Source organism: Orbicella franksi, chromosome 2 (genome assembly GCF_964199315.1).
Source record: "Orbicella franksi chromosome 2, jaOrbFran1.1, whole genome shotgun sequence".
Lineage (NCBI taxonomy): Eukaryota > Metazoa > Cnidaria > Anthozoa > Scleractinia > Merulinidae > Orbicella > Orbicella franksi.
Window position 1 is genome coordinate 19,945,617 of NC_138146.1, and position 25,877 is coordinate 19,971,493.

Consider the following 25,877-nt stretch of genomic DNA (forward strand, 5'->3'; position numbering starts at 1 on the left):
CCTACACCAAGATTCGGTCTTAGCGTATAAGATTGAAGCTCTTATCCCACAAAATTTGGTTACATGCTATGGAAACGTGGTTGCAAGATAACGTGGTAACATAATATAATTACAAGGTTAACATGATAAAATGGTAACTTGGAAACACGGTGTGGCAAAATGGTAACAAGGTAACATAATGGCACAGTAACATGATAACATGTCAACATGGTGACAGGATCACAAGGTGACATGATAACATGGCAGGAATGGTAGCTGGCAGCACGGTGACAAGGTAACATGGTAATACGGTAAGACAATAACACAATAACATGGTAACGTGGCAACATAATACCATGGTAACATAATAACAAGGTAACATAATAATATGTTAGCATGGTAGCATGGTAACATGGTGACATGATAACATGACAGCATGGTGACATGGCAGCATGCTAACATGGTAAAACCATAACATGGTAGTATGGTAACATAGTAGGAAAATAGCATAATAACACGGCAATATGATAACATGGCAGCCATGGTAGCATGGTGACATGGTAACACGATAACATAGTAACATCGTAACTCAATTACATGGCAACATGATAACGTGGTAACATGATATAATAGTAACATAATAACATGGTAATATGGTAACATGGTATAACATGGTAACATGATGACATGGTAAACCGATAACAAGGTAGAATGGTACCATGATAACATAGTAACGTAGTAGGACCGTAATAGCACGGTAACATAGTAACATAGTCACATGGTAACACGCCAACATGGTAACATTGGAACATGGAACAGTCAAACAAGACGTAACGGGGAAACTTGAAGGCCGGAAGATTTCAGTGCAAAATACATGGACTGTTCACGCTCTGGGTGCAGAGTGATTTTTTTGTTTCGATAGACCGTACCCTAATCCACTGTTGTCCATCTTCCACGAAAGAAGACGTTAGGAGATGGACTCTGGGAGGCTACCTCATGCAAACATCAAGAGATACAAGTAAATAACCAGGCACTTACAATACAAACAAATCTGACACAATTAGTGCACGCGCGCTACGTAACAGAGGTACCCTAAGGGTGAAGCTTCACACAATAGAAAAGTGTACAACGCTGAAAAAGTGCTTAGCGGCTTAAAACGTTCGCACGTTGTTTTGTTCACTGTTGGGCTAAGCCAATTTCAAGTCGGCAGCTTGTTTCACTAGGTTCTAATTTACATCGTCTAATGCGTATTGATTTCAGATCCCTACCGAAGTGAGGCAAAACGTGTAAGGCGCAAGGCGGGGTCTTTTTAACGCCCCGTGACTACCGCTTTATTGTGTAACTGAGTCAGAAAAGAGGAGTACTCATATAACAGTAACATATGCATTCCGCTGTGGGAGGAAGTGGGTGAGAACTGCAATATATGGTATTTTGGTTGGCTGGAAGACTTTACAAAAGCATGCAGAAACGCGTTGTTAATTTGGAACGTGACAAAATAAACAATAATTTGGCTTCAAATTGTGTAAGATTCTTACGATCCAAAGCTCCATCAAAAACTTCTGATCATAATCCTTCTTTCCTTCATGTATATCACTCCCCAATCGAGAAGAAATTGCGGCAAAGGTTTACTCGAGAACTAATTTTACTGTACGGTTTCTTTTGTACTTTAGCGAACTTGTGTTCACACAGGAAAACGAGCGTTTGCTGCATGAACCGATGAAAGTTACGTACTGCCCGGCTTTTAATCACGCTAACGTGAGCCGCTTCTGTAATTAACAGATCACGAAAATATCAATTTACACTAGCGGGTAGGTAAACGAGCCAAGGAGTATATCTACTCCCCCACCCTGGATGGTAAGCTAGTCCATCGCAAGGTTACCCTCCAACATTAAATTCGCCGGTACCCATCTATACAGCTGAGTGAAGAGAGGCACTGTGAGAGTAAAGTGTCTTCCTCAAGAGCACAACACAATGTCCTCGGCCAGGACTCGAACCCGGGCCGCTCAATCCGGAGTCGAACGCACTAACCACGTGGCCACCGCGCCTCCCACACTAGTAGATAGTTTATTGAAAAATCTTCCTGTATTAAAGTGCGAAAAATCAGACAAGCAAAAAAACTACCAAAAACAAGTACCCAGAGCTGCAGGAAATAAAATATAAAAGCCAAAAATAGAAAAGGGGGCCTTGCCAAAACGCAAAGGCAGGAACTCTTTGAGTTCGGTGATTGGTCAAAAGGATTTTCTACACTACAGGTACTGAGATGTTAAACTACAACATCTCATAAAGGCAGTAGACTAAATATATTTTAATAAATAATTTGCCGGCAGAATGAGCTTCTTAGGATCCTGGAAAAACACGCACAGTTTCTAGATCACTTGCCATCGGCTTATGCTGTGGTTCACCCAGCGCGTGATTATGACACCGATAAACCAAATGTTTTGTCTACTTCATAAGAAACGTAATTCGAGTATAACTCCGTTAAATGTTTCTTAAGCTGCAAACCCTTATCAACAGACTCCTAAATGGTACACATAAAGTCCCACAAGTGGTCTTCAAAAACTCAGTCATTCTGTCGCGGTACGGAAATTGCGTTTTTTTTTGGAGTGCGGAAACACGACTCCAAGCCACAGTGTCTCCGTAACTTCCCGGTGATAAGATTAAATGTCTAGGTGGGTTAAAAGGGTTAAAGAGACAAAAGAAGAGCTTATCACATCGTGGTGGGCAAAGCAATGTTGCAAAACCACAAGTCGAGGACGAGAAGAATCATTTGTTCCAGATAGGTTCAAGACCAAGAGGAGAGTTACAATGCTGTCAAGTCCGTATAATTAAACTAGTGACTTGCAAGTACGGTACAAGCTAAAGAAAAGTGCTCTGGAAGAGAATCTTCAAACTGAGGTGTAATCGCGTGTCGGGTATAGTTCCATCGACCAGTATCAAGCAGAAGAGATCCTATTAGGTAATTCATTCTTCGACTTCTTGCGGTAATAGGATAGATAAAAAAATAAAACACGGAAGAAATTGGCCGTTTCAGGGTAAAAACCAATGCCAAATCGGAACACGTAACTCACAAAACGCTGCCTGTCATAGAAACCTCATCAGTGGGCGTGTTCGGCGAGAAAGGCATCGGCGCCATTACATGCGTGACATTATAGAAATACTGGACACATTGACTGAATGAACTATTGTTGTTGTAATGGTTAACAAGACGTTTCTAATAGTTTAGAGCCATAATTTTGCGTGCAAACTTTGCACACACTGGTCACGCGATAAATCGAGAGTAAACGTGGTATTTCCGTGAAGGATCCAAGGGTAGTGGGTGGTCCCCAAACCGTCCTTCTGGTTATCAAAACACGAAGGACGTTTTTTTTTCCTTTTTCTTCGATGGAACTCTGTGGTTCTGGTTAACGCAAGTTTATGCTAGCACGCTAATTTCTTAATTGTCATCCAATACTATGGCAATGTAAATTTTTACTTACGAAAGTCAAGTGTCCAAAAACTAATTAGCTCCTATTCGGGTCTGACCACAATCAAGCTCGTAAGATTGCTCAACTTGACAGGCCTCAAGCACTGGGTGCATGTAGTAATAATAATCGTTAGCATTTAAAAAGATTGATTATGAAGCTCACGGATGTGATGTTAAGGAAAACAGGCCGGGAACTTACTTAAAGCGGGTATTGGTATTAGTGTTAATTTGAAGTATACCTCCATCGGAGCAGGATAAGGGCATGTAGTTCATTTACCTTCTTGACATTCAAAAAAGAAGTCCAGGTCCTTCTCAGTTCAGAGAACAAGAGTGCGAGTTTCTATTTAGACTGGATGTATACAAAACTCGTTTTGAAGTTCTTTGTGCTTCCATGTTTTGACAATTTACTTTCCAGATTAAATCTTAGATAATAAACCTCTTTTGTTAGTGAGCAATTAGCTGAGCTATTGTGTCCTGCAGGTCAGTTTGTGTCGACTGCCACTACAATAGCTTCTTTGAAGAGCCTTTCGTTCAACCGTGAAGCTTAGACTGCTAAAAACTTCTATAAGCCATACGTAGTCGGACGCAACTGACATCCTTCTTACCCTTGGGACAAGGAATTTATGGCGTACGCCGTCTAAACGGGGCTCACGTTCCAATCCGTTTAAAGGAATCCTACATAACATATCTCCACCGCACTCGAGGTCAAATGCACGCGTAAAGTAAGCAGTCTTCATACATCTCGTTTGAATGTTGGTTTTTCGAAGGTAAGTTGTAATATCACGAGGCTCCAATCGGTACGCAATTTCAATATCGTTATCGACAAACAACGAAACTTCTTATACTCAGTATGACAAGCGTTAACCATCGTCGTTCTCTGCCTGACAGTACTGCTTGCATAATCGGTGAAAATGTCTGTGAACAGAAATATTCTGCTTGCTCTGCGGACAAAAGCGCAGCAAAGATGCAGATACCGTATCCACAGAGAATTATTAAACAAAGCTTTGCACGTAGCTATACATCGCCACTGGAGCGTGATTTCATTTTGTCCTTGGGTAAACGGATTTGACACTAAACTTCATTAATGCAAGTCATCTGTAAACAACCTTGTAATTTCCAAATTCATACGAAGTTAATGGTTGCTAGATATGGTTTATTTGCGACCAGAGCGATGGCTCCGAGCCAAATACTACAAAGTGTCTAATTATCAAAATTTGCCCTGGGGTTACTGTTGAACTTTGCAAGGGTAGTTTGTTTAGATTCAGTTGTATTCGCGGAAACGCCAGACAACACGTGCTTGTACCAGTGAAGATTAACACGTGCCTAACTCTGTTTTTCAGCTTTCACGGTCAGCAGTTTCATCTTCAACAAGTTTCAATCAGCGGATAATAAAACAACTGAATGTAATCGCCGCACAAGATACAATGTTTTCCAGCGTTGTTTGGAGTTTGCTGTTTCTGTCGAGCACGTCATGGGTCGTTATGTCTCAAGGTGAAGGCCAAGAAATGAACACATGCCCAACAGAATGCCAGTGCACCACGATGAACAAAGTGTACATGTACTGTGGCTTCGCAGGAGGACTCAAACATTTGATGATATTTCCGTCCTTCATTCCCATTAAAGCGGAAATTCTGTCACTTCGAATGAATTTGCTTACGGAGATACCGGAGAGTGCCTTGAGGAATTTAACGTGTTTGACGACCTTGAATCTTAGATCCAACAAATTGCGTGATTTGCCAGCGACAGTGTTTCGTGACCTGACGAGCCTCAAATCTTTCAACGCGGGTTTCAACAAGCTGTCATCGCTACCAGGGCGCCTATTTCAGGGGTTAAATGCCCTCCAGGAGCTTTATCTTGATAATAACGCAATTGAGCGAATCCCAGAGGAATTGTTTCAAGATCTGCCGTCCTTGAAGCGATTACATCTCCACCACAACAAACTCAAGACATTTTCCGGAAATGCTTTTCGAGGAACGTTTTCATTGCAAGGTCTATCACTGGCAAACAACCAATTGACAGCTATTCACGAAGGAACATTTGCTAATTTGACCTCGCTCAGAAGACTAACACTCACAGACAACAGGATCATGACCTTATCGGAGAACTCGCTTAGAGAACTTGGTGCTCTAACGATCCTCCGACTAGAAAGCAATAATATATCATCAATTCCAGAACGGGCTTTCGCTGGATTAAAAACAGGAATAGTCGCTCATCTTAGACGTAATCCCTTTTACTGTGACTGCAAATTGCGGTGGTTAAAAGGCTGGCTTAAGTCCAAGACAAAATATATTCATTCCATCGCTTCTCGTACAACATGTTTCCAACCAGATCATCTGAAAGGGAAACCCATTCTTTACGTAGCCGATGAGCAGTTTACCTGCGTGGACGGTCAGTGGACCGAGTGGAGCCCATGGAATGCTTGCAGCAGGACCTGTGGACGCGGCACGCAAGTCTCGACAAGGCGCTGTACAAATCCCCCACCAGGGAGAGGTGGGGAGAAATGCGAGGGAAACCACATCAAGACAAAGAGCTGCAATGGCCCACACTGTGGAGCGAGCTGGACGGCTTGGTCAGAATGGAGTGAATGCAGCAAGACTTGCTCTTCAGGAATTGAAGTGAGGACTCGGTCTTGCCAACATTCTCTCACTGGGTTGAGCAGTGATAGTTGTATAGGGTCTCCCCAAGAAAGACGTATTTGTACCAGAGAACCATGCAGTATTGATGGCGTATGGAGTTCATGGTCCAAATGGTCATCTTGCAGTGTAACATGTTCTTGGGGGACAAGATTAAGGACAAGAATTTGTGACAATCCACCACCTAGATATGGTGGAAAACCTTGCTTTGGAAGAGGCATTACAACAGAAATATGTTATTTAGGTTCCTGTCCAGTTCATGGTGGTTGGTCTACCTGGTCTTCCTGGTCAAGCTGTAGTGCATCATGTTCAGCTGGTACAACAACAAGATATAGAAACTGTAGTAAACCTGTTCCTCGGTATGGTGGGGATTTGTGTGATGGAGATTCAATCCAGCGGGAACATTGCCAGTCAGGGTCATGTCCTATCCATGGAGGATGGGCATCTTGGTCAATTTGGTCCATGTGCTCTGTGACATGTTCTAGAGGATCTCAACTAAGGCTCCGAATTTGCAATAACCCATTACCTCAACATGGAGGTCAAAACTGTCCAGGAAATTTTTCTGATCTTAGACACTGTGACCTTGGTCCATGCCCTATTCATGGAAACTGGACAGCCTGGTCTCAATGGAGTGACTGTAGCAAGACATGTGCAAATGGGACAAGATCTCGCAACAGAACTTGCAGCAACCCTGTTCCACAGTTTGGTGGCAGAAATTACCCAGGAGAAGTGACTGAAATTAAATCATGCATCAAAGCACCTTGTCCCATTCCGGGCAAATGGGCCACCTGGTCACAATGGTCAAAATGTAGCAAAAGTTGCTCTAGTGGTAGAAAGTCTCGAAGACGAACTTGCGATAATCCTTCCCCAAGCAATGGGGGTCCACCCTGCACTGGAAGGGCCACTGAAACTGAGATGTGCCAGTTAATACCGTGCCCTATCGATGGGGGGTGGGGAGAGTGGTCTAACTGGACAGATTGCAGCAAGACTTGTTCTGAAGGAATACAATCTCGATACCGGAATTGTAACAATCCACCTTCACAACATGGAGGAAAACAATGCTCTGGAAATTCTAACCAGAGTAAACATTGTAGCCAGCAACCTTGTTTTATACATGGAGAATGGACAAAGTGGTCAAACTGGACAGACTGCAGTAAAACATGTGATGTTGGACAGCAGAAAAGGACAAGATTGTGCCTCAATTCAAATCTTAAATCTGTTGCACAGGCAAGTGACATTCTTTCCTGTGCTGGAAATGAGACTGACATGCGGGTCTGCTTCCAAGGACCTTGTTCTAATCAAGGCAAATGGACTGAATGGTCAAGCTGGTCTCAATGTTCTGTCAGCTGTGGACTTGGAAAGCAGGAAAGGTTCAAGAACTGCAGTAGAAATGGAGACTTAAGTACAGAATTTTGCCTGGGTCCACTGATGCAGGTAAAAAGTTGTTATCAAAACTGTACAGTGAGTGGTGGATGGAGTGAATGGTCTAATTGGACTGCATGTTCTTCATCATGTGGTAATGGAGTCCAGGCAAAATTTAGGCTTTGTACCAACCCCAAACCTCAAGCTGGTGGTGACAGCTGCTCTGGCAAAAATGTCATGTTTAAAAGTTGTGTTATTGCCAAGTGCAGAGATGAAAGCCATCAAAATTATTCCTTCTGGACTCCATGGACAAGCTGGTCTCATTGTTCTGCAACTTGTGCTAGAGGATACCAGACCCGTTCACGGTACTGCAGAAGACGACTGAGCCCATTTCATCTCGGAAACTGTACAGGCATTAAGGGACCAATTCAAGTGGAGAGTAACATCTGTGAGGTGCAGCCTTGTGCAGAATGGAGTAGTTGGTCAACATGGCAAACTTGCAGCCAGACATGTGGTAGTGGCATACAGAGGAGAGTAAGAAAATGCAAAGGCTCGATAATTGATATGGATTGTCAAGGAGAAAATTCACAAGCTGTCAGTTGCAACACAGAACCTTGTCCTACAATCCACCCAATAACTTATCCCCCTCGAATTACTCTAAGACCACCAGATCCATGTCCTGATCCTGAAAAACCACAAAATGGCTATTACAAGAAAATTGAACAGTACGGTTCTTACTATGTTACCCATTATTGCAGAAGACATTATTATGTTCATGGACCAAGACTGCGGCACTGTGAAAGTGATGGCACATGGTCTGATGAAGTGCCTTACTGCCTCCCTATATGCGGAGAGTCTAGTTCAAGTTTTGACAATGTACAATATCAGCGGTTAAGAATATTTGGTGGTGGTACATCTCTTCCTGGTCTGTGGCCATGGCAAGTGGCATTGACAGTTAATGACCTTTTTCACTGTGGTGGGTCCCTTATTGCAGAAAGTTGGGTGGTGACAGCTGCTCATTGTGTTTACAACAGACACACAAGGAAGCTTTTCTCTCATATTAGAGTCAATCTTGGAGTTCATGACGTTAAATCTGGACTAAGAGAACCTTATGTTCAAAGTATTGACAGTATTGAGATAGTGCCTCACCCAAACTTTGACTGGAACACTTTTGACTCAGACTTAGCATTGATAAAACTTAAATGGAAGGCCAACATAACTGACCATGTACGCCCAGTGTGTTTGCCAAGCAAACAGCAGAGACGTAAAGTAACTACTGGTGCTATGGGAGTTATGTTAGGGTGGGGACTCACTGAGGGAGAAAAGCCAAAAACAGAATTACAACAAGTTTATATGCCAGTTGTGGGACACTCAAACTGCCAAAAAGCTTACAAGAAAGAGACTTGGCCTGTAACATCAAACATGCTCTGTGCAGGATATGCTAGTAATATTAAGGACTCCTGTAAGCGGGATAGTGGGGGAGGGTTTCTATTCCATGATTCAAAGGGCAAAAGGAAGAAGTGGTTTCTTGGAGGGATTATTAGTTGGGGAAATCCTCAATGTGGGACACCTGGAAAATACAGTGTGTTTACTCATATAAATAGTAGATTTTCAAGGTGGATAAAAAATCATGTACATTACAGCTGAAATGACTTCTAATTTATGAAATCAAATGGATGTGTTACTATCATATGTGAACACAAAAAGCATGTTTGAAGCATTTCAATAGACATTGACATGTTAATTGTACCACAACCCATTAGGTTTTATATAAAACCACACTTGTGGAAGAGTGACCATTTACAGGTTTGCAACTTAATCATCTAACATCAAGCTGGATTCCCTTGTGACAAACTAAGTTACATTTAATCATAATTCTACTGTTCACACTATCCTGAGAGATTCTCAAACTACTATAAGCCTTTTTTAAAAGACACAACATTGAACCATTGACCCTTTGCATAAATGGCACCTACATTTGAATAACAATACTTTGTACATACTAAGCCTTGTGTTTATGTTTCCAGACAAAATATTTTTCACATGAATGTGATGCCTAGGAGGTACAAGTATTGTCATTCAAATATAGGCATCGTTAATGCAAAGGGTCTATCCCATATTTTATTTTTAATTTATTTTTAGGCTTTCATATTATTTATATTTGAGACATTTTTACACTGCAAACAGACAACACTAGAGGAGATACATTTTTAAAAACCTTAAAATGAAATTAAAATCTTTAATTTATGAAATAATTAACTTGTAGAACGTGAATCACTTTTGGACACAACCTAAGATTGCAGTTCCCAAATAAAGGGTACCAACGATCTTCCTTTTGGCACTTACTAATGCCGCTCAAGTTACTGAAATTTATATATGTAAACCTAAGATATTTGTCAAATTAATAGTAGTCAATGGTGATTTTCAGTTCATTGGAAACATATATGGAGTGGCTCAAGTTTGTCAATTATATTAACTACTTATTAACCAACTGTGAGGTCTTAATGAGAAAATCTCAGACTGAGACCTTGCTGTATTGACCAAGTGATAACAAGGTCAATACAACAAAGCCAAGGTTTGAGATTTTCTCATAAAGACCGAACGTGTGAGGTTAATAAGTTGTTTATTATATGACTTTTTGCTTTGTTTTAGCAGGCCCATAATCGGCCCATGAGAATTATGGGAGAATGCCCTAGAATTAGCCAATCAGAGTGTGTGTTATATCAGTACAAACACAAGCCATGTAATATAAACTAATACAGTGGAACCTTGATTTAACGAACCTCTATTTAACGAAGTCCTCGATATAACAAACAATATTCTATGTCCCAGCCAAAGTTACAGTAAAATGTATGGAATAGAACCTCGATATAACGAACCTCGATATAAACAATTCTTCGATATAACGAACATAATCTGGAAGTCCAAATGTAAAATCTACCTTGATATAACGAATTACAATGTCAACATGCGACAGAAGATAAACGCTGAACAGATCAACAGTCAACAAATCCTTGTAATCCTTATGGTAAAGAGACAGCAACCTTTCAGTCAATGGCTTATTATGTGTCATAGACATTGGCACTGTAGTATTTTGACATCAATTAACTTCTGCTCTATCTTCTTTGAAATCCAGAAATGTTGGGTAGTGCAACATCAACACTAAAGCCCGTTTCCTTGTTTACGTCGACAATTTTCTGTATAACCTCTATGTTGCAACATTTTTAAATCACTACTCTGAAAGTGTCGTTCTTTTGTACACAAAAGCTGCACGTCTCCTCAAAAGTGAAAATAATTGATATTGAAAAGGCACCATGCTTAATGAATTGCATCTCAAAACGTGGCACTTCTGGGTGACGAAAATTGCATTGAATTGCGTGACAGAAGTCATCTGTGTTACAAATCAATCATTTACTATTATGACCTCGATATAACGAACATTTTGGTCGTTTCCCCTCAAATTCGTTATATTGAGGTTTTCGATATAACGAACCCTTGATTTAACAAACAAATTTGGCTGGTCCCCAGTGACTTCATTAAATCAAGGTTGCACTGTATTGTTGTACACATAACTCAGCTAGGTTGTTTATAACTTATATATAACTTGCATTCAAGTACTTTCAAGTATGAAATAAATACAATAAGCTTTCATTCATAGTTCCCAGGAAATTATGAGACAGTGTGAACAATAAATTACTGTCATCTATTTTTAATTTAAACATACATATGTAAATACTTCTATTTTCAATAAGCTAAATAAGATTATGTTGTACCGTATATAAAGATGTTTAATGCAACATATGATAGCTACTATCATTATTTTTCTGTATAATATTATTCAATGTGCCAATAATATTCAGATTCATTCATTATTAATAATACTGTCACAGAGATGTATTCATGGGTTTATTAATTCAATCTTGCAATCATATACTGGTACACTTTGAAGAGAATTGTCTTCATTTTGTAAGAAGCTGTATTCTTTGGTGACCTGACTTTCACTGGTACTGAAGGGTTTGTTTATTTAAGTGAGATATAAGTTTGATCAAAGGAAGTCTAGATTCTTGGAACATCTTGGATATTCTTGGAATATCTATGTGACATACATGACCCTCTGTATTACAAAGTTCTATGGAGAACCTACACCCGTTTTCAGTGTTATGTGCGTAGGCAACATCTTTCAACCATCTTTTGACATGCTATTTAAACAGCTGAAAGATTGTTTAACTCTGAAACTGAAAATTTTTCCGGTCATTAGCCAGTGCTTTCAATAACATTTGAAGTAGATGTCTGCCAGTATAAAAGTAGGCAGCTCAGGATATATAACCTTTGCTAGGGGGGTCTGGAGGCATGTTTCCCCAGAAAATTTTGAAATTTAAACTCTCGGAAATAAGATTTCCAGCTTTCTGGGCATCAAAGTTAGTAAAGTCGATGATGAATATATGCTGGAACCGATCTTTTTCACTCGCTGCCTGTAAATGATTTATCTCTGTTTGGGTTATCGAAGTACATCAGCTTCCTTCACAAAGTTCTGCAAGTGTAAAAACTGTGAACAGGCTTGTCGAATGAATTTCCAAATGATGAACAAATCAAGTCTTTCATTTCTTCGATTGATAGCCCTTTGTGTGGCTCACGACTTTCCAACAATTGCGAAGATGGCTAGGCCTTATCTGTGACTTCAGACCGTATAGTTTTAGAATCAATTGGGTTGACTGGGGAAATTTCATCATTGGAATGAAGCGTTTCGTTTTGTACAATTTTTATTCATCCGTAAGAAAAGAACACGACAGGTTTATGAAAGAAAAATTCTGAAGTCAAATAAATTTATTCAAATACCTGTTTTGCTTTCAAAAGAATGTAAACGAATCAGTCTGTCCAGACCGTGTATGGGTGTGCACTTTGCTGCCATCTTTTCTTGATCGACCACATGGTAATAGTTTAAAAGCAAGGTTAAGTTTTATTATGATACTGCTGAAAATGGCTGAATGTTTTGCAATTAGCAATCGTATTCGATGGATGTGTACGCTTTTATATACACGAACAGTCAAGGCCAAAGTAAGAAATATTTTTATTTTCAGTTTATTTGAACTGAGAAATAGGTCGGCAGTAAATATTATAAGAGTTACATTTTTGAAGTTTTTGTCAACAAACACAGCCAAGCAGCCGGTGACTCGATGACTCACAGCCGCCGGAGATCTGGTGGTAGCCAGCTTCTAATGAAAGCGTTGTTAGCGGAAGTAATGACAAATAAATGATAATTACTGACCTAAAAAGACAAATGACTGATAAATCAAATGTTTTTAGTGTAGTTGATTGGCTCTCCATAGTGACTTACAGTAGAATTGGGCCGTTACCGTTTTTTACAATCAAAAGATGTTTAACATTCAAAACAGTCAAATATTTATCTCTCACAAAATGACTTCTTGATACTCCTAACCTTAGTTTGATGTCAAATAAATCCATCTTTCATGACGAAAAGTTGAGTTTGACTGTAAAGAAGTCCACTGTGTTTAGATTTTTGACATAGGCCAGGTTACACAGCATGTCAAAAGATGGCATGTCGAAAGATGCCGCCTATGCACGTAACACTGAAAGTGGGCGTAAGGGTCTTGTAAGATTTGTGATAAGAAAGCCTGGAATATCCACTGTCTTTACAATTACAAATAAAAAATCTTCAAAAAATTAGCTTTGATAAATGAAATGAACTTCGAGCCTGACCTTTTTAACTTATATTAATAATTATTTAGTTTTTCTCTGTATCTATGTTCTTGTGTGTTACCTTCATTTATATACATTGACTTTTTTACCTTCATATTTCCATACCAACCAACCTGGTAGGTTACCAGCTACATATGGTCTTGTATTTCTATATTATACATTTTGTTCCTACACTTTTTTGTAAAATGAGGGTAAACAAATGGTGTGTTGTGCTACCCTTCGCCTCTGTATTCTATTTGTCAAGTTAAATCCGAATTCTACTGACAGTCCCATACATGTGGGAGCATTGTACTTTACATGGTACTAGTTGATTGAAATTGAACATCACCAGATAATTACTTTCCTTTTACTCAACAGATGTACATGTATGTAACCAGGGATCCATATTCGTAGTCATGTGGTTGTCCATGACGACTATAAAATTGTAGGGACAGCTAAAATCAATATGAAAACTTGTCCAGTGTGGACAAGTTTAGTTTGACTCTACCATTTCTTAAGTCTTCTTGTGAGTTCCCTACATTCTGACCATTTGTCATCCATTTGGAGCTTTAGGAAAACAGAGAAAGAAAACATGGTGCAATCACATCAATTGTTTTGATCAGGACAAGCTCTATAGTAATGGAAAAACAAGCCAAATATTAGGAAGAGCGAAAGTGTTCCTTTCAGCCTTCATGGCAGTCAGAGACCTTGCTTTTCATTTGTACCTGGATTTTTGGTGTCCACTGACAGCCACAACTAGACATGATGCACTGGAAGACTGGTCACGTGAAAATAATAAAAAAGTAAACTTTCCATTTACATGCTGTTCTGTTACCATTCTTCCCTATTGAATGGGCAAGTAAAATTTTGCCAGGGCAAGTATGTCACCTGGCATACTTGCCCAGCTGACAACTTGGAGAAATATTAACCTCTTGAGATAAAGCAATGGAAGATAAAAACTGCTGTTCCAAATACTTTGGGCATTTTTTTTGTGGGGGGAGGCAAGGGGTGAGGGAGGGCTCAGGGATGGGAAATTGAAGGGGTCAATATTGTGGCATGAATGTCTGCTGAATCAGGTCATAATATTTTTGAAAGTAATGCTCTTCAAAAAGGAGTTGGGAAAAAGCTCAGATTTTATAATAGAGTTTATTAAGCTTCAATTAACGTCATTCCCCAGTATTGCACTGTGCATCCCTACTGTGCATAATTTCACACGTGATTAGTGCGTGCGCATTAAAAAATGGCAGCTTTTCCTTTACAGCTGGACCTTGCCATAGAGGAAAATTGTCATTTCCTTGAAAACGAGTATGGTGACCTATCATTTTTTTCTGTTGTTTTGAATTGAGTAATAAATTTCTCTACGTAAAATAAATATGGACCAGTTCTCAGTGCAGAACAAGAAACAATCGTCTGAAACGTGAATTTAGCAAGCAATCGTGACTATAATCACGGTGCTATTATAAGGATTTATTGGGTACTAACAAGCTGCTGTTGCTCCTAAACGAACATGGGGATCCCCCATTTTTATTTGAAAATTTAAGTTCCTATAATATAAACAATCAATAGGCAAAGTTTGACAAAAATCTCAGTGCAGGTTCTATTTCAGTGGAATGACCTTAAGGATATTTTGGACATAAAAACATTATGTGTTTGCTGTAGTCATCTTAAAATAAGGCTTAAGTTATTTGTTATAATTTTTTGTTATTTGTATTAACGTTAATTTTGTAATGTATGGCCGATACATGTTTATAAACATTGTCTTTTAGTATTATTATTATTTTCAAGTAACAAAAGCAATGTTTATAAACAAATGAACTTGTACAAAGAAGTCTTTGTTTCAATGCGATACACACTGTGCTGTCGTCCAGGAACGTCAACGGTATGACTCCCGAAATATTATACAATAAGAACTTTCACTTACCACACAATTTCCTCCTAATAAAGTCTGTTTTGTTTCTCTCTTTGGCTCCTAGTCAGGCTACGCCAGCGATGACAAAGAAAGACTGAACAGAAGTACTTTCCATGCTGCACATGCGCTGTTTGTTCGTTTATTTGTTCCCAGTCTCACTGAGACGTGGCAAACGTACAGTCATTTGAAAAGCAAGACTCAGTTACAACTTTATATTTCCTTGATCCTGCTTGACCGTTAGTGCTTTCAACACTACTCATGGATTGTCCTCTTAACTGGGTAAGTGTAGCAGTATTCCAAAAGTTGAATATGTTCTTCACGATGATTTACAGCGTAATGTAGCTGTTGGTAGTAAACTGTAACGTGAGAATCAAATTTATATATGAAGGCTTAAAATTTTCGAACAACATTGCTTATTATATAAAAAAAAGTCTTACAGAATAAAGTAGTGAGTCCCAAACAGTGTGTTTTTTTTAAAGTTGCAATCTGAAGCTTATTATAAATACATGAACATCAAGTCAGGACAAAAAAAAAAAAGAAAAAAACTACTTTCAGAAATAATAATATAGGCTTACTTACAAAAATTTCAGCTGGTTGATTGGCTGACAGCATGTCAGTTAATCTCTAACAGTGCAGAAAGTTGAAATTGAGTGTAAAAAGTTAAATTGCATGTAATTGCATATATTTATGACCTAGTAATCAAGTGATTTTTCTTGTGCAATATTTTGGATTAGAAAATAACCCAAAGAAAATATGCGTGCTGATTGGTTTAAAATCATGTTTTTATGAAACAATTAGATTGTGAGCTTGAGATTTCTATTTCTTAATGGTTGATGAGGGCACAGCACAAGTCAACTATCACGCATAGGAATTGAGAACAAATAATCTAATTGTTTTAGTATAAATCTGCTAGTCCTTCAAAACTTTATCGAAATCCTCTTCACAGACACTTTGGAAATGCCAAGAAGCGGCCGTTATTTTGTTAGCAAGGGCACACTGCTATGCTGCTCACTATCTATCACAGAATAGACAGTGGGTAACATAGCCAATCAGAGAATGGCATTCGTGGTAGAACGCTAGTAGATTTATACTAAAACTCGATAGAAACACAGAACTAGCATGAGTTGTTGATGTAATGATGGCATGAGCAAAGAGAAGTTACATTTTAATGATCAAAGTAAACAGGTTGTTTTTCTTTTTTTTGTCGCAGTATTTTCTAAAAGATAAGAGAAAACACGTTCTCCATGGTTCTATTGAGTTTTGTTGTTTTATAAAAGCACTTGTGAAAGTTTGGGACAACTCGAAAAAGCTGTCGAAACATTTGCCTAACGGCTTCTGTTCCCACAGTATTTCTCGTTCTCCCAAACTCTCACTCATGTTTCTATTAAACAATTAGATTATGAGCTTGAGATTTCTATCGCATGATAGTCAACAAGGGTGCAGGCCGGGTCAACTATCATGCATAGAAATCGAGAGCAAGAAATCTAATTGTTTTAGCATAAATCTACTAGTCGTTCAAAACTTTATCTAAATCCTCTTCACAGCCACTTTGAAAATGCCAAGAAGCGGTTTTCATTTTGTTAACGAGGGCACACTGCCATTCTACTCACTTTCACAGAATAGATAGTGAGTAGTGTAGCCAATCAGAGAACCGGATTCGTGAGAGAACGCTAGTAGATTTATACTAAAACTTGATAGGCACATGGTATGTGTTTTCCATTCCTTAAATGTTGTATAATATACAAATCACACTTCTATAATACTTTAGGCTCATCAGCAGGACAGGAGGGCTGAGGCTTTGGTCAACCACAGGAAATTTGAAGATGCAATAATTTGTCACCAAAAAGCATCAGGTGAGTGTTGAAGAATGTTTTATTGTTATTTGCATTAATTAGTTTTATTTGCATAAAATATTTCATAGAGAGGTAATGTTGGATCAAATTGCCAAGTCAAGTTAGTATGCTAAGATAAGAACAGGATGTTGAGGCTCTGTGGTGAGCTATCAATAACTATTAACATAAATGTGTACTGTGACACACTCTAGTGACAGTTGGCAATTGAAAAGTAACTTATCAAAGACCAAATCAGAGCCCTGCTAATGACAAGCCCCCTTTTTTTATTGCTAAACACATAATTACTTACATTGCCTTGCTCTACTTACAACACGACACAATACTTAACCTACTTACAATACACTACATTATTGCTATTATTGTTATTATTGTTATTATTATTATGATGATGATTTCTAATGCTTTAACTGTCTTACAAATGTCACTTACAATTAGGGGTGTAACTATTCATATTCCTTGCGATTTGATTCAATTTCGATTATTGCCTTTCAATTTCGATTATTTCGATTTGATTATGCAAAATATTAAAATGTTTTTTAATTCTTACAACATAATACATGATGTAAACAACCTACAACCCTTGACCCACATGGTTTGCCTTATTTGGAAATTCTCAAGAGGTGTTAGAAGGGCAACATTCTTACCATGTAACACAAATTGGCACATGAACTCCAAACGTCTTTACTCGTCAATCAAAAACGCACATTTTAAAGAGTTCTGGATTCTGATTTCACAATATAATAACTCACTGAGGGCACTCTGAGAAAGGTATGCAAAAAATTGAGCCAAAATTGCAACATGGAATCAAAGAATCATGAATCAAACCAAACGGTCATAATTGCGATTAATCAAGAATTCAATTAATCGTTACACCACTACTTACAATACATCAACTAAAAAACAAACCTATTTACAATACTTGGCATTACCTTACTTACTTACAATACGCAATAATTACTTACTATGACTTACACATTACGTTACTTAAGGAGTTACAATACAATATAATTACTTAAATATAATTATTAAAGAAAGAAAAACAACAACAACAACAAACATACAAACAAACAAAAAACTCGCAACAAATTGCAAAGGGAAATGCCTTAAAATAATGGTGAGCAGGAATTTCCACTTCTGTTGAGATTCCCTTTCACCATTCAACGTGGCAGCAATATATTTTTCTATCTTGATTTTATCCTGCACTAATGAGATGAAGCAAGCCCTTTTTTGTAGTACCAATGGGTTCATCAGTCATATTACCTTGCTGTGACTGCTCCCTTGTGTATAATGAATGACCTTAGCCATATGATTATACTGGACATGGAAGCATTGACTAAATAATCGGCATAATTCATTAGACTTATCTGGATTTTCTTGCTGCTCTTAGTGACTATGAAGCTAATAGTTTCTTTTAACCTAAATATCTTCAGAGTTTCTCCAGGAGGCAATGAAGATGACCCAGGTCAAACAGGTATGATTTAAAATTTGTTCTAATATTAATATTGTGGGCAACCAAAAGGAGCCCACAATCCTAATCTCAAGGTTACTGATACACATGCACAGCATGTTAATGGTAAACATCAAGAAAATTCCTTTTGGTCATCCACTAGGAATTAATAGGGAGCTTAAGCAAGCCATTATAGCAATGCCAATGAGAACTTTGCCAAACAAAAGGTTTAATGAGAAGAACAATGGCTGTATTTATGCCTTATAAAGTACATTTCGTAGCTGTCCTCTGCAAAACAATAACTTGAAATGACCAAGTTCTGTGTATTTTGGAGAATGTGAACCACACTGGCTAATTTTTCGTATTTCCTTTTGGAATTTAACTCTGTCATTACATATTTAGCCTGGGCAGGTTTTTAGACCAATGTGCATACTGAACAGATCTAAACAGTTGCAACATTTGGAGGTAAAACTTAAAATTAATTCATTTTTTCTAGGCGTCATTTTCGGTGTCTCTGTGGTCATTGTTTAAGCTCCCTAATGGAATGTACAAAGCATTAACCATTAGGCCACTGCACCTCCCTCAAGGGAAATATGTCTTAATTCTAAAAGTTTTTAATTTATTCCTGTCTCCTACTAGGCTCTGGTTTCCTTGCAGTTACAGGTAAACAATCATGGTCGGCAGCAAAGAATCTTGAAAGAAAAATGGAAGAGATGTGAAATTGAACAACAAAAGAGAATGCAGGAACAGGCAAGGGTAATTCAAGAAAGACCAAATCATGAAATGGCCAAAAGCGACAGAGGTGTACCAGCAAAAGTGGAAATGAAAAACAGTACAGAATTGGTTGATGTTAAAAAAGAAACAGAATGTTTGCAATCTAGTAGTTTAGTGATATCAGCAGAGAACTTCTCGGTGTCATCCACAAGCTCTTCCTCTGACTGTGCTGGTTCTAAAGATGAGAAATCAGCAGTAAAAGATCTTGAAGGACAAGTCAGTGACTTGCAAATGCAAGTTCTATCTCTTAGTCAGGAATTAGAGGACTGCAACAGGGAGAACTCAAGGTTGAAGAAAGCGCTAGACAATGTTCGTGAGTTTGTGAAGTTTCAATTCGGTTATGAAATTGAAGATGAAATGCTTGATTTTAATCTTGTCAAGAGCCAGCGTGGAACTCAATTAGAGCTGTTTCCTAGCAATGCTCACCTAATTCAAGAGAGTAAAGATAGGGATGTTTATAATGAAGATTTAAAAGGAGAACATCAGGCAGTTATGTGTAAAGAAATCGGTGCCAAGACCACTGAGAGTGAGTTTGATAAAGACATACCTCTTCCTGCTTTAGAAACACCTCAATTTACTTATGAAGATGAACATAATGAAGAAGCAACCAGTTGACAGGCTCTGCCTAGTGATTCCGTGTGTAGTGTTTGGTAACGATCACTTTTAAGAGTTCAACGATATTAGTTAGTTGTTGTCAGGTAGATTGTAGCTTGTCAATGAAACTACCTTTCTTCACTGCCATTCAACACTAGCTGACTTCGCAGTAGACATCTCCCCACAACTTTAGACATAGTTCAGAGGCTGAGTGAAGTTGGTAACATTGAAATCCATGGCAACTGAACTCATGAATGTAAAATAAATGGAAGTTACTGGTCAGTGTGTTGTTACTTGTTCCTAAAATGTTGACCTTCTTTGGGTGGACCGTCAAAGATAGTAGAAGTTTGTCATTTGGGACTTTTGAGGGGTGGGGGATTTCAAAGGCCTCAACTTTTAAAGGAAAGAATGACGATAAAATGGAATTTCCAGAGGGGTGGTGGTGGGGGTTCATACTAGGTTACACAGTCGCTCATTTTTCTTAGTGCCAGTCGAGTGGGCATGTATTTGAGCATGTGTGTGCAAAAATCATCTTGAACCAGGAGAAATTATGTGAGTCAGAAAGGTCATTTTATGTGCACTCATGTGCCATCTCACTTGACTAACACTGAGAAGAGTATGGAGCTACTTGAAGTCTAAACCCTCTATGGATATTTTCTGGTCGGGATCAACACAGTCATACTTTATGACTGTTCCACAGACTGCAGTCAGAATCGGGAATAACATAGTCGCATGTTTTTACTCAACTTTTATTTCAGAAAATAACTAAGATTTAAGTTTTATGTCAGGATTTGTACAGAGTTTGCATATGCAAAGTTCAGTAGTTTTAGCAACCAGTAGCCATTTCTTTCAAGATTTTGACATGCCATGTGAAAGGATAGTTTGGACAAAGAATTACATGAAGTAAAGAAACAGGTTCAATCTCTTTCATTATGATTCATACCTTACTGTAACTGTACATCATGAACAGTGACAAGATAGCTGAATAAATCACAGACTAGTATGACATTAATTTACTGTAATTACAGTTTGTGTTAGCATCAAATAATTCTTACCAGTCTCCAAGCATTTCTTACTAGCACTAAAGGTTTGGACGTGAATAACAGGATTTTCAAAAATCTGTGCAATTTATACCACTTGCTGGCATCTTACATTACTTTAGTCTACAAAATGAATGCTGGAGTAAAGATAGACTGTTTCTATACAATTCATTGAGTGAATGCCTCAACATCTTGTTTTGACATGTTTTGGTATGATTTGTACATTACTATTATTAGATTAACAAGCACAAGTTATATTTAGCTACGAGTTGGTACTTTACATCAAGTGTTAACCTTAAATTACTGGACATCATTCTTTACTGTAAGATTACTACAAAGTAGGAGGGTTTTAATAATCTGTTTCAATTTGTAATAATTATTAAAGTATCAGGTATGCTTCATTTTCTATATTAACAGCATAGGCAATTTCTACTCAGTTGTAAACATATAATACGTACAGTGTTATTATGTGTTGTATAATTTCAAGTATGAAACTGGTGTACATTACATACATGTACTATCATGTTTTTGATCAATTTTTAAGACATTTGATTTGACAACTTGACAACAAACTCAAGATTTTCTTATTCTTGCAATCAATCAATGAACAACCATATGAAAAAATTATTATGGATCATTTGCAATTAATCAATGAAGAACAAAGATTAATCAATCACTTGGAATACATTTTATTGTTGATAATTTTCCTTCTAAATGAACCTGCATTCCCTGACAGCCTAGGGTCTGTAACGATACATGAACAATATAGTTATGTGCATGATACATCTGTCCAAAGTTGTGATGTGAACAGAATATATAGCACCTGTAGATAGTAAACAGAGTTTCACAAAATATATGTTAGTTCACACAACAATGTCTTATTAAAATATCACAGTCTCTTTTATATTTGATGGATTGTCCATGCCTGTTCAGTGTTGCGTATGTGGTTGAAACCAATCAACTTTACCTACACCGCACTGATGATAGCATACACTATCAGCTACTACATTTGCAGGCTATTGGCTTTACATGTAGACTCCTTCTACTCTCACTCAGTTTTTAATGCAAGCTTTAGTATGTTCAAACTGGCCCTCCATCAGTTGAAAGGCAATGAGTTTCACATCTTCACAATGGACTTGACAAAAGGTCTTCTCTGTGCTCATACTTGGGACTGTAAGCCAGTGACTTCCTGAAGTAAAGAGGTACCACTTGTCCTCTATCCTTCTCATGTTCCAAACGGGGTACTTCAGTCTTTTTCCTCAAATCTAGATCATCCACACTGAATGTAAATACAACATCATCCTCACCCCTGCCACTGAATTGTCTTTCAATCTTTTGGTCTGGATTCCCTGTCTTGACAAAACCATTCATCTGTTTGTCCCTAAGCACTTGCCTTTCATCTTTAACTGACCGACTTGTGAGTGGCTCCTGGACAATATCCGGAAAATCAATGTAGTCATTGCTTCCTCTTTTGGAGGCGGTCTTGGCCAAATTTTGTGACTGACCTCTACTTCCCTGATAGGTTGAAGCATCATGCCTGAGGATTGTTCTTTCATGCTGCACTGATTCAGGGGAATTCATTACCTTGGAGGGTTCGTGTAGTCTTGACACTTCCATCCGCGGTAAAGGCCTTTTCATATATCCATTTGGTTGCCGCAAATGATCATCTTTCCTCACAACAACCATGCCTTCTTGTTTAAGGGGAGGACGAGATCTTATAGCACGCTGATGATACTCTTTTGGTCTAATAGTAGGGTAAACAAGGTTGAGATACAGCTTTTGATCAACTCGAAGTTGTCGATTGTCTGGCCTGACACCAATTCCGTAGACCACTGGAGGGTTTATGAGTCCCATGTAAACACTCTGTTTTGTTTTCATCTGCTTGTGATTGTTAGATAATCCATACAGATCACTATCTCCAGACTGCCTCATTTGTCTGTTCTTCTTACCAGCTAGGAGCTCTGGATTACTCAACAAAAACTCTCGGACGTCTCGCATGGTACGGACAGGTCCCAGCCTTGAACCATAGACACTTGAAGCACTCTGAGAAACCAAAGCTCTGGAGCTTGGATCTCGAACACTGTATGAGGAATGCGAACCATTCCCAGCTCTGGAACTACGTTCCACACTACCAGCATGGTAACTGCGTCTATTACCAGGATAGCTGGACTCAATGTTGCTGTTGTAACTACGTCTGTCTGCTTGGTTTCTAGAGTCTCGCTGTTTTGTATGTGGCATATCTAAAGTAAAGGCTCTTGCATCTTGATGAGCTAATGGGCTTGAAGGTCGAAAGCTTGACACACTGGCTGTATCGTCTTCAAGTTCATCACCAACTTCAATGGATGAATGTTTGCTGGACCTCTGGCGGTGTGGTAAATCACCATTTGTGCGGTACTTTCTCGAAGAATTTGCTATGCTTGCAGAAATGCCCATAATTCACTAGTAGTTGTTTCCTGCGGTAGAAAAGAGCCCAGAAAAATTAAATGTTAAAATAATATCATCGCCGTGACAAACCTTGCAGCAGTAGTTTTGAAACATCTATATGTCTAAAGTTTTCAAAAATGGGAAATACTTTGTGGGCCAGGATTCTTCAAATCCCTCCTCTTTCCACTTCTCATTAAAACAACAAAATTCGGTAAAAGGATGAAAAAAATTCATTCACAAAACCAATTCTCGACAAAAAGTAAAATGCATTACTTAGTTTAGAAAACTTAAAACCTTGTGCTCAGGTAAAGAAAAAAGCGCTGTAACCACTCACAACAAGTCATGAATAACATAATAAAGAAAATATGTAAAGAAAAGGGGGTAATTTGAGAAATTGGTAGCCAATTTTTAACTTAAATTAACTTTATAGCATCCAATGTTAAGCAATAATTTTATTTAAAATGCAGCACTGATACCAAAAAAAACCCAAAAAAACAAGGGAGTAAAGAGCTGCAAAACTCTGCAGCAATGACCACAAAAATATCCTTGCTTGATGCCATCTCTTGCATCAAGTCAATGTAAAATTTTGATTTCAGATTTCTCCGGGTGGAGGGTAGTAAAGGAGAGATTACGATTCTGTTTCACTCTGGGATTTTAACAACATTCACATGTCACATAGACTTTTAGCTTCTTTAAACCATACTTTTTAAAATAAATTCATGCATCCTGTCAAATACCAATTTTTGCCCTCTTCACGTGTCATATATAAACCCTTTGCCACCCTCTGGATGGTAAAAATTCTTTCAATCTAGTCAAGGCAAGACACAATTTCCCAAACGGTCTACAAATACATCATTGTAAAACAAATGCAAAAGATATTCTATTGTATTAGTCCCACAAACAACAGAGAACCTACACCATTAAAGATCATCGACTATTGTTATTTTGGCCTCTCCATTGTAAATGTTAGACCCCTTGCCTGCCTTGTCATTCTTGTATATCATGAAACAAGTCAAACTGTTTTTGCTACATGATTCAGCAGAATTTCTGATCACTACTAATACAGACTTCTTGAAAATGTTGACACGACGCTCTTCCCGTAAAAAATCTGCTTTGGCTTTAGTATATTAGTGGTAAACATGTCTACCTATGTAAGTGCCACTTGTGCAAATGCTTCCAAAATAATATACTAAATATTTTATTTACAAAAAGTTGGAAATCTTAAAATCATGTGAAAATCAAAATAATAGCGGTTATAAACGGTAAGTAAGTAAACAATCTTGTCGATCGTTGACAAATAATGTTCATTATGTGTACAACACCTCTATTACTAAGCAGCTTTGACTCATCGTCATTTGAAGAACATTGGCCTGTTTTGAATGCATTGACTACTGACTGGTACATTGATGCACACTCATTTTTTTTCTTTTTTTCGTTCTCTGTATGTGTGTGTGTGAATGAAATCGTGTCCTGTTTTATATTCTGTAACTTTATTGCAATATTCTTTTCCCGCTTGGCCCAGCCACTTAGCTCGATTAGCCTTAGCTATTTCTAAGTGGCTGTGCCCTGTTTTTCATTGTTATTTTTTCACATTGCATGTATTTATTTTTATTGTAAAATTTTTCTGGGCACGAAATAAAGATTGTTGTTGTTGTTGAACATCAGCGTAATATGAGTAAATACGGCTCTTGGGAATTTCTTCTTAAATTAGTTTACTTTCTATATAATATCCTTCAGAACATAATTGCAAACCATTGAAAGAATCCCAGTAAATCAGCGCTCTAGAAACTACCCTGACAGCCTAATTTGTTTACATTTACCAACCATTATTTTCTGAACACACGGTGAACGGGAAGGGCTCTTAACTTAGCATCTCGATAGTTTAGTTTCGTACAAGGTGAAACCTTGTGTGTGTAATGTGCGTACTTTTACACTAAAATAAAGCCACACATGTAATATGCATGCAATATCAAATTCTCGATCAATTGTTGTTTTCTGCTTTTAAGTGAAAGGAATGTTAATTGCGGAATCGAAAGAACCAAAAGATTCTAATTGAAGATCAGATATCGCGCTAAATCTATAAATCTTGTTAAAAATTGTACCTCATCATTTAGATCTAGATCAGGTTGTACCCGAATACAACAAAACGTTTAAACTAATTCGTAAACTTAAGATTTCACTGAACGAGAGAAATGAAGGTCAATCCATAACCGGAAATTACCTTTCTAGAAAGTCTAATAGAAATGGCGTGCGAAGCTTCCTCGATGAACTCACTTTAAACCTCGAAAACGACGTGTCAAATTTCATGTCGATTTCCTTGGCGCATTTGCCGGTAACTCATCGATCAGTCGCCATGAATTAATAATCAGCGAGGTACTGGCGAATCTTTTCGACTTTGTGAACCCCTGGTTTTGAAAGATAAAGCGTGCTCTCTTGTAGGTCGGTGGTTACCATCGAAACCCAGAGTTCACTAGGTTGGAGGACTTCATCAAAGTGTTAACTTTTGAGTTTACCGTAACATTGCGTAACAACACCAAACAAATGCACGAGAAAACGAAAGTAGTTGGTTACCTTTGAATACAATGTTATGGTTCCATAGTAAGCTTTTCATGAAGTGCTCAAGCTTGTCGTGTAAGAACAATCCCGCCTTCTGTTGTGCTGACTTCTGGCGTCTTTTTCGTTAAGTCCATTCTTCATCCCAT

General features: G+C 38.1%; 3 protein-coding genes across 4 annotated transcripts in view; 2 read left to right on the forward strand and 1 right to left on the reverse strand.

Moving 5' to 3' along the window:
- Positions 1 to 1,700: 1,700 nt before the first annotated feature.
- Positions 1,701 to 25,877, forward strand: part of LOC145478498 (uncharacterized) — a 93,647-nt gene continuing 69,470 nt past the window's right edge. Inside the window, exons 1-2 of one of the 2 annotated variants that reach the window (XM_081456540.1) lie at positions 1,701 to 4,209; positions 4,783 to 11,487. In XM_081456540.1, coding sequence (XP_081312666.1) covers positions 4,867 to 9,084 — 4,218 coding nt within the window. In that variant the 5' untranslated portion in view covers positions 1,701 to 4,209; positions 4,783 to 4,866 and the 3' untranslated portion in view covers positions 9,085 to 11,487. Of the gene's footprint in view, positions 11,488 to 25,877 lie in introns of those variants that run through there. The other variant, XR_014048274.1, reaches the window with a different exon arrangement.
- Positions 15,222 to 20,359, forward strand: LOC145478524 (uncharacterized). Its single transcript, XM_081456577.1, has 4 exons — positions 15,222 to 15,322; positions 16,812 to 16,896; positions 18,327 to 18,367; positions 18,983 to 20,359. The coding sequence occupies exons 1-4, from the start codon at positions 15,302 to 15,304 to the stop codon at positions 19,730 to 19,732; spliced, it is 897 nt and encodes a 298-aa protein (XP_081312703.1). The 5' UTR covers positions 15,222 to 15,301; the 3' UTR covers positions 19,733 to 20,359.
- On the reverse strand, positions 20,451 to 25,852 carry LOC145478516 (uncharacterized). Its single transcript, XM_081456567.1, has 2 exons — positions 25,747 to 25,852; positions 20,451 to 23,204 (listed from the first exon to the last, which is right to left on the reverse strand). The coding sequence occupies exon 2, from the start codon at positions 23,182 to 23,184 to the stop codon at positions 21,877 to 21,879; it is 1,308 nt and encodes a 435-aa protein (XP_081312693.1). The 5' UTR covers positions 23,185 to 23,204; positions 25,747 to 25,852; the 3' UTR covers positions 20,451 to 21,876.

Coding starts and splice junctions, on each gene's coding strand:
- LOC145478516 (XM_081456567.1), bottom strand. CDS start 23,184: ATGGGCATTTCTGCAAGCATAGCAAATTCTTCGAGAAAGTACCGCACA.
- LOC145478524 (XM_081456577.1), top strand. CDS start 15,302: ATGGATTGTCCTCTTAACTGG. Junction 15,323..16,811: donor TGGATTGTCCTCTTAACTGG/GTAAGTGTAGCA, acceptor ATAATACTTTAG/GCTCATCAGCAGGACAGGAG. Junction 18,368..18,982: donor AGATGACCCAGGTCAAACAG/GTATGATTTAAA, acceptor GTCTCCTACTAG/GCTCTGGTTTCCTTGCAGTT.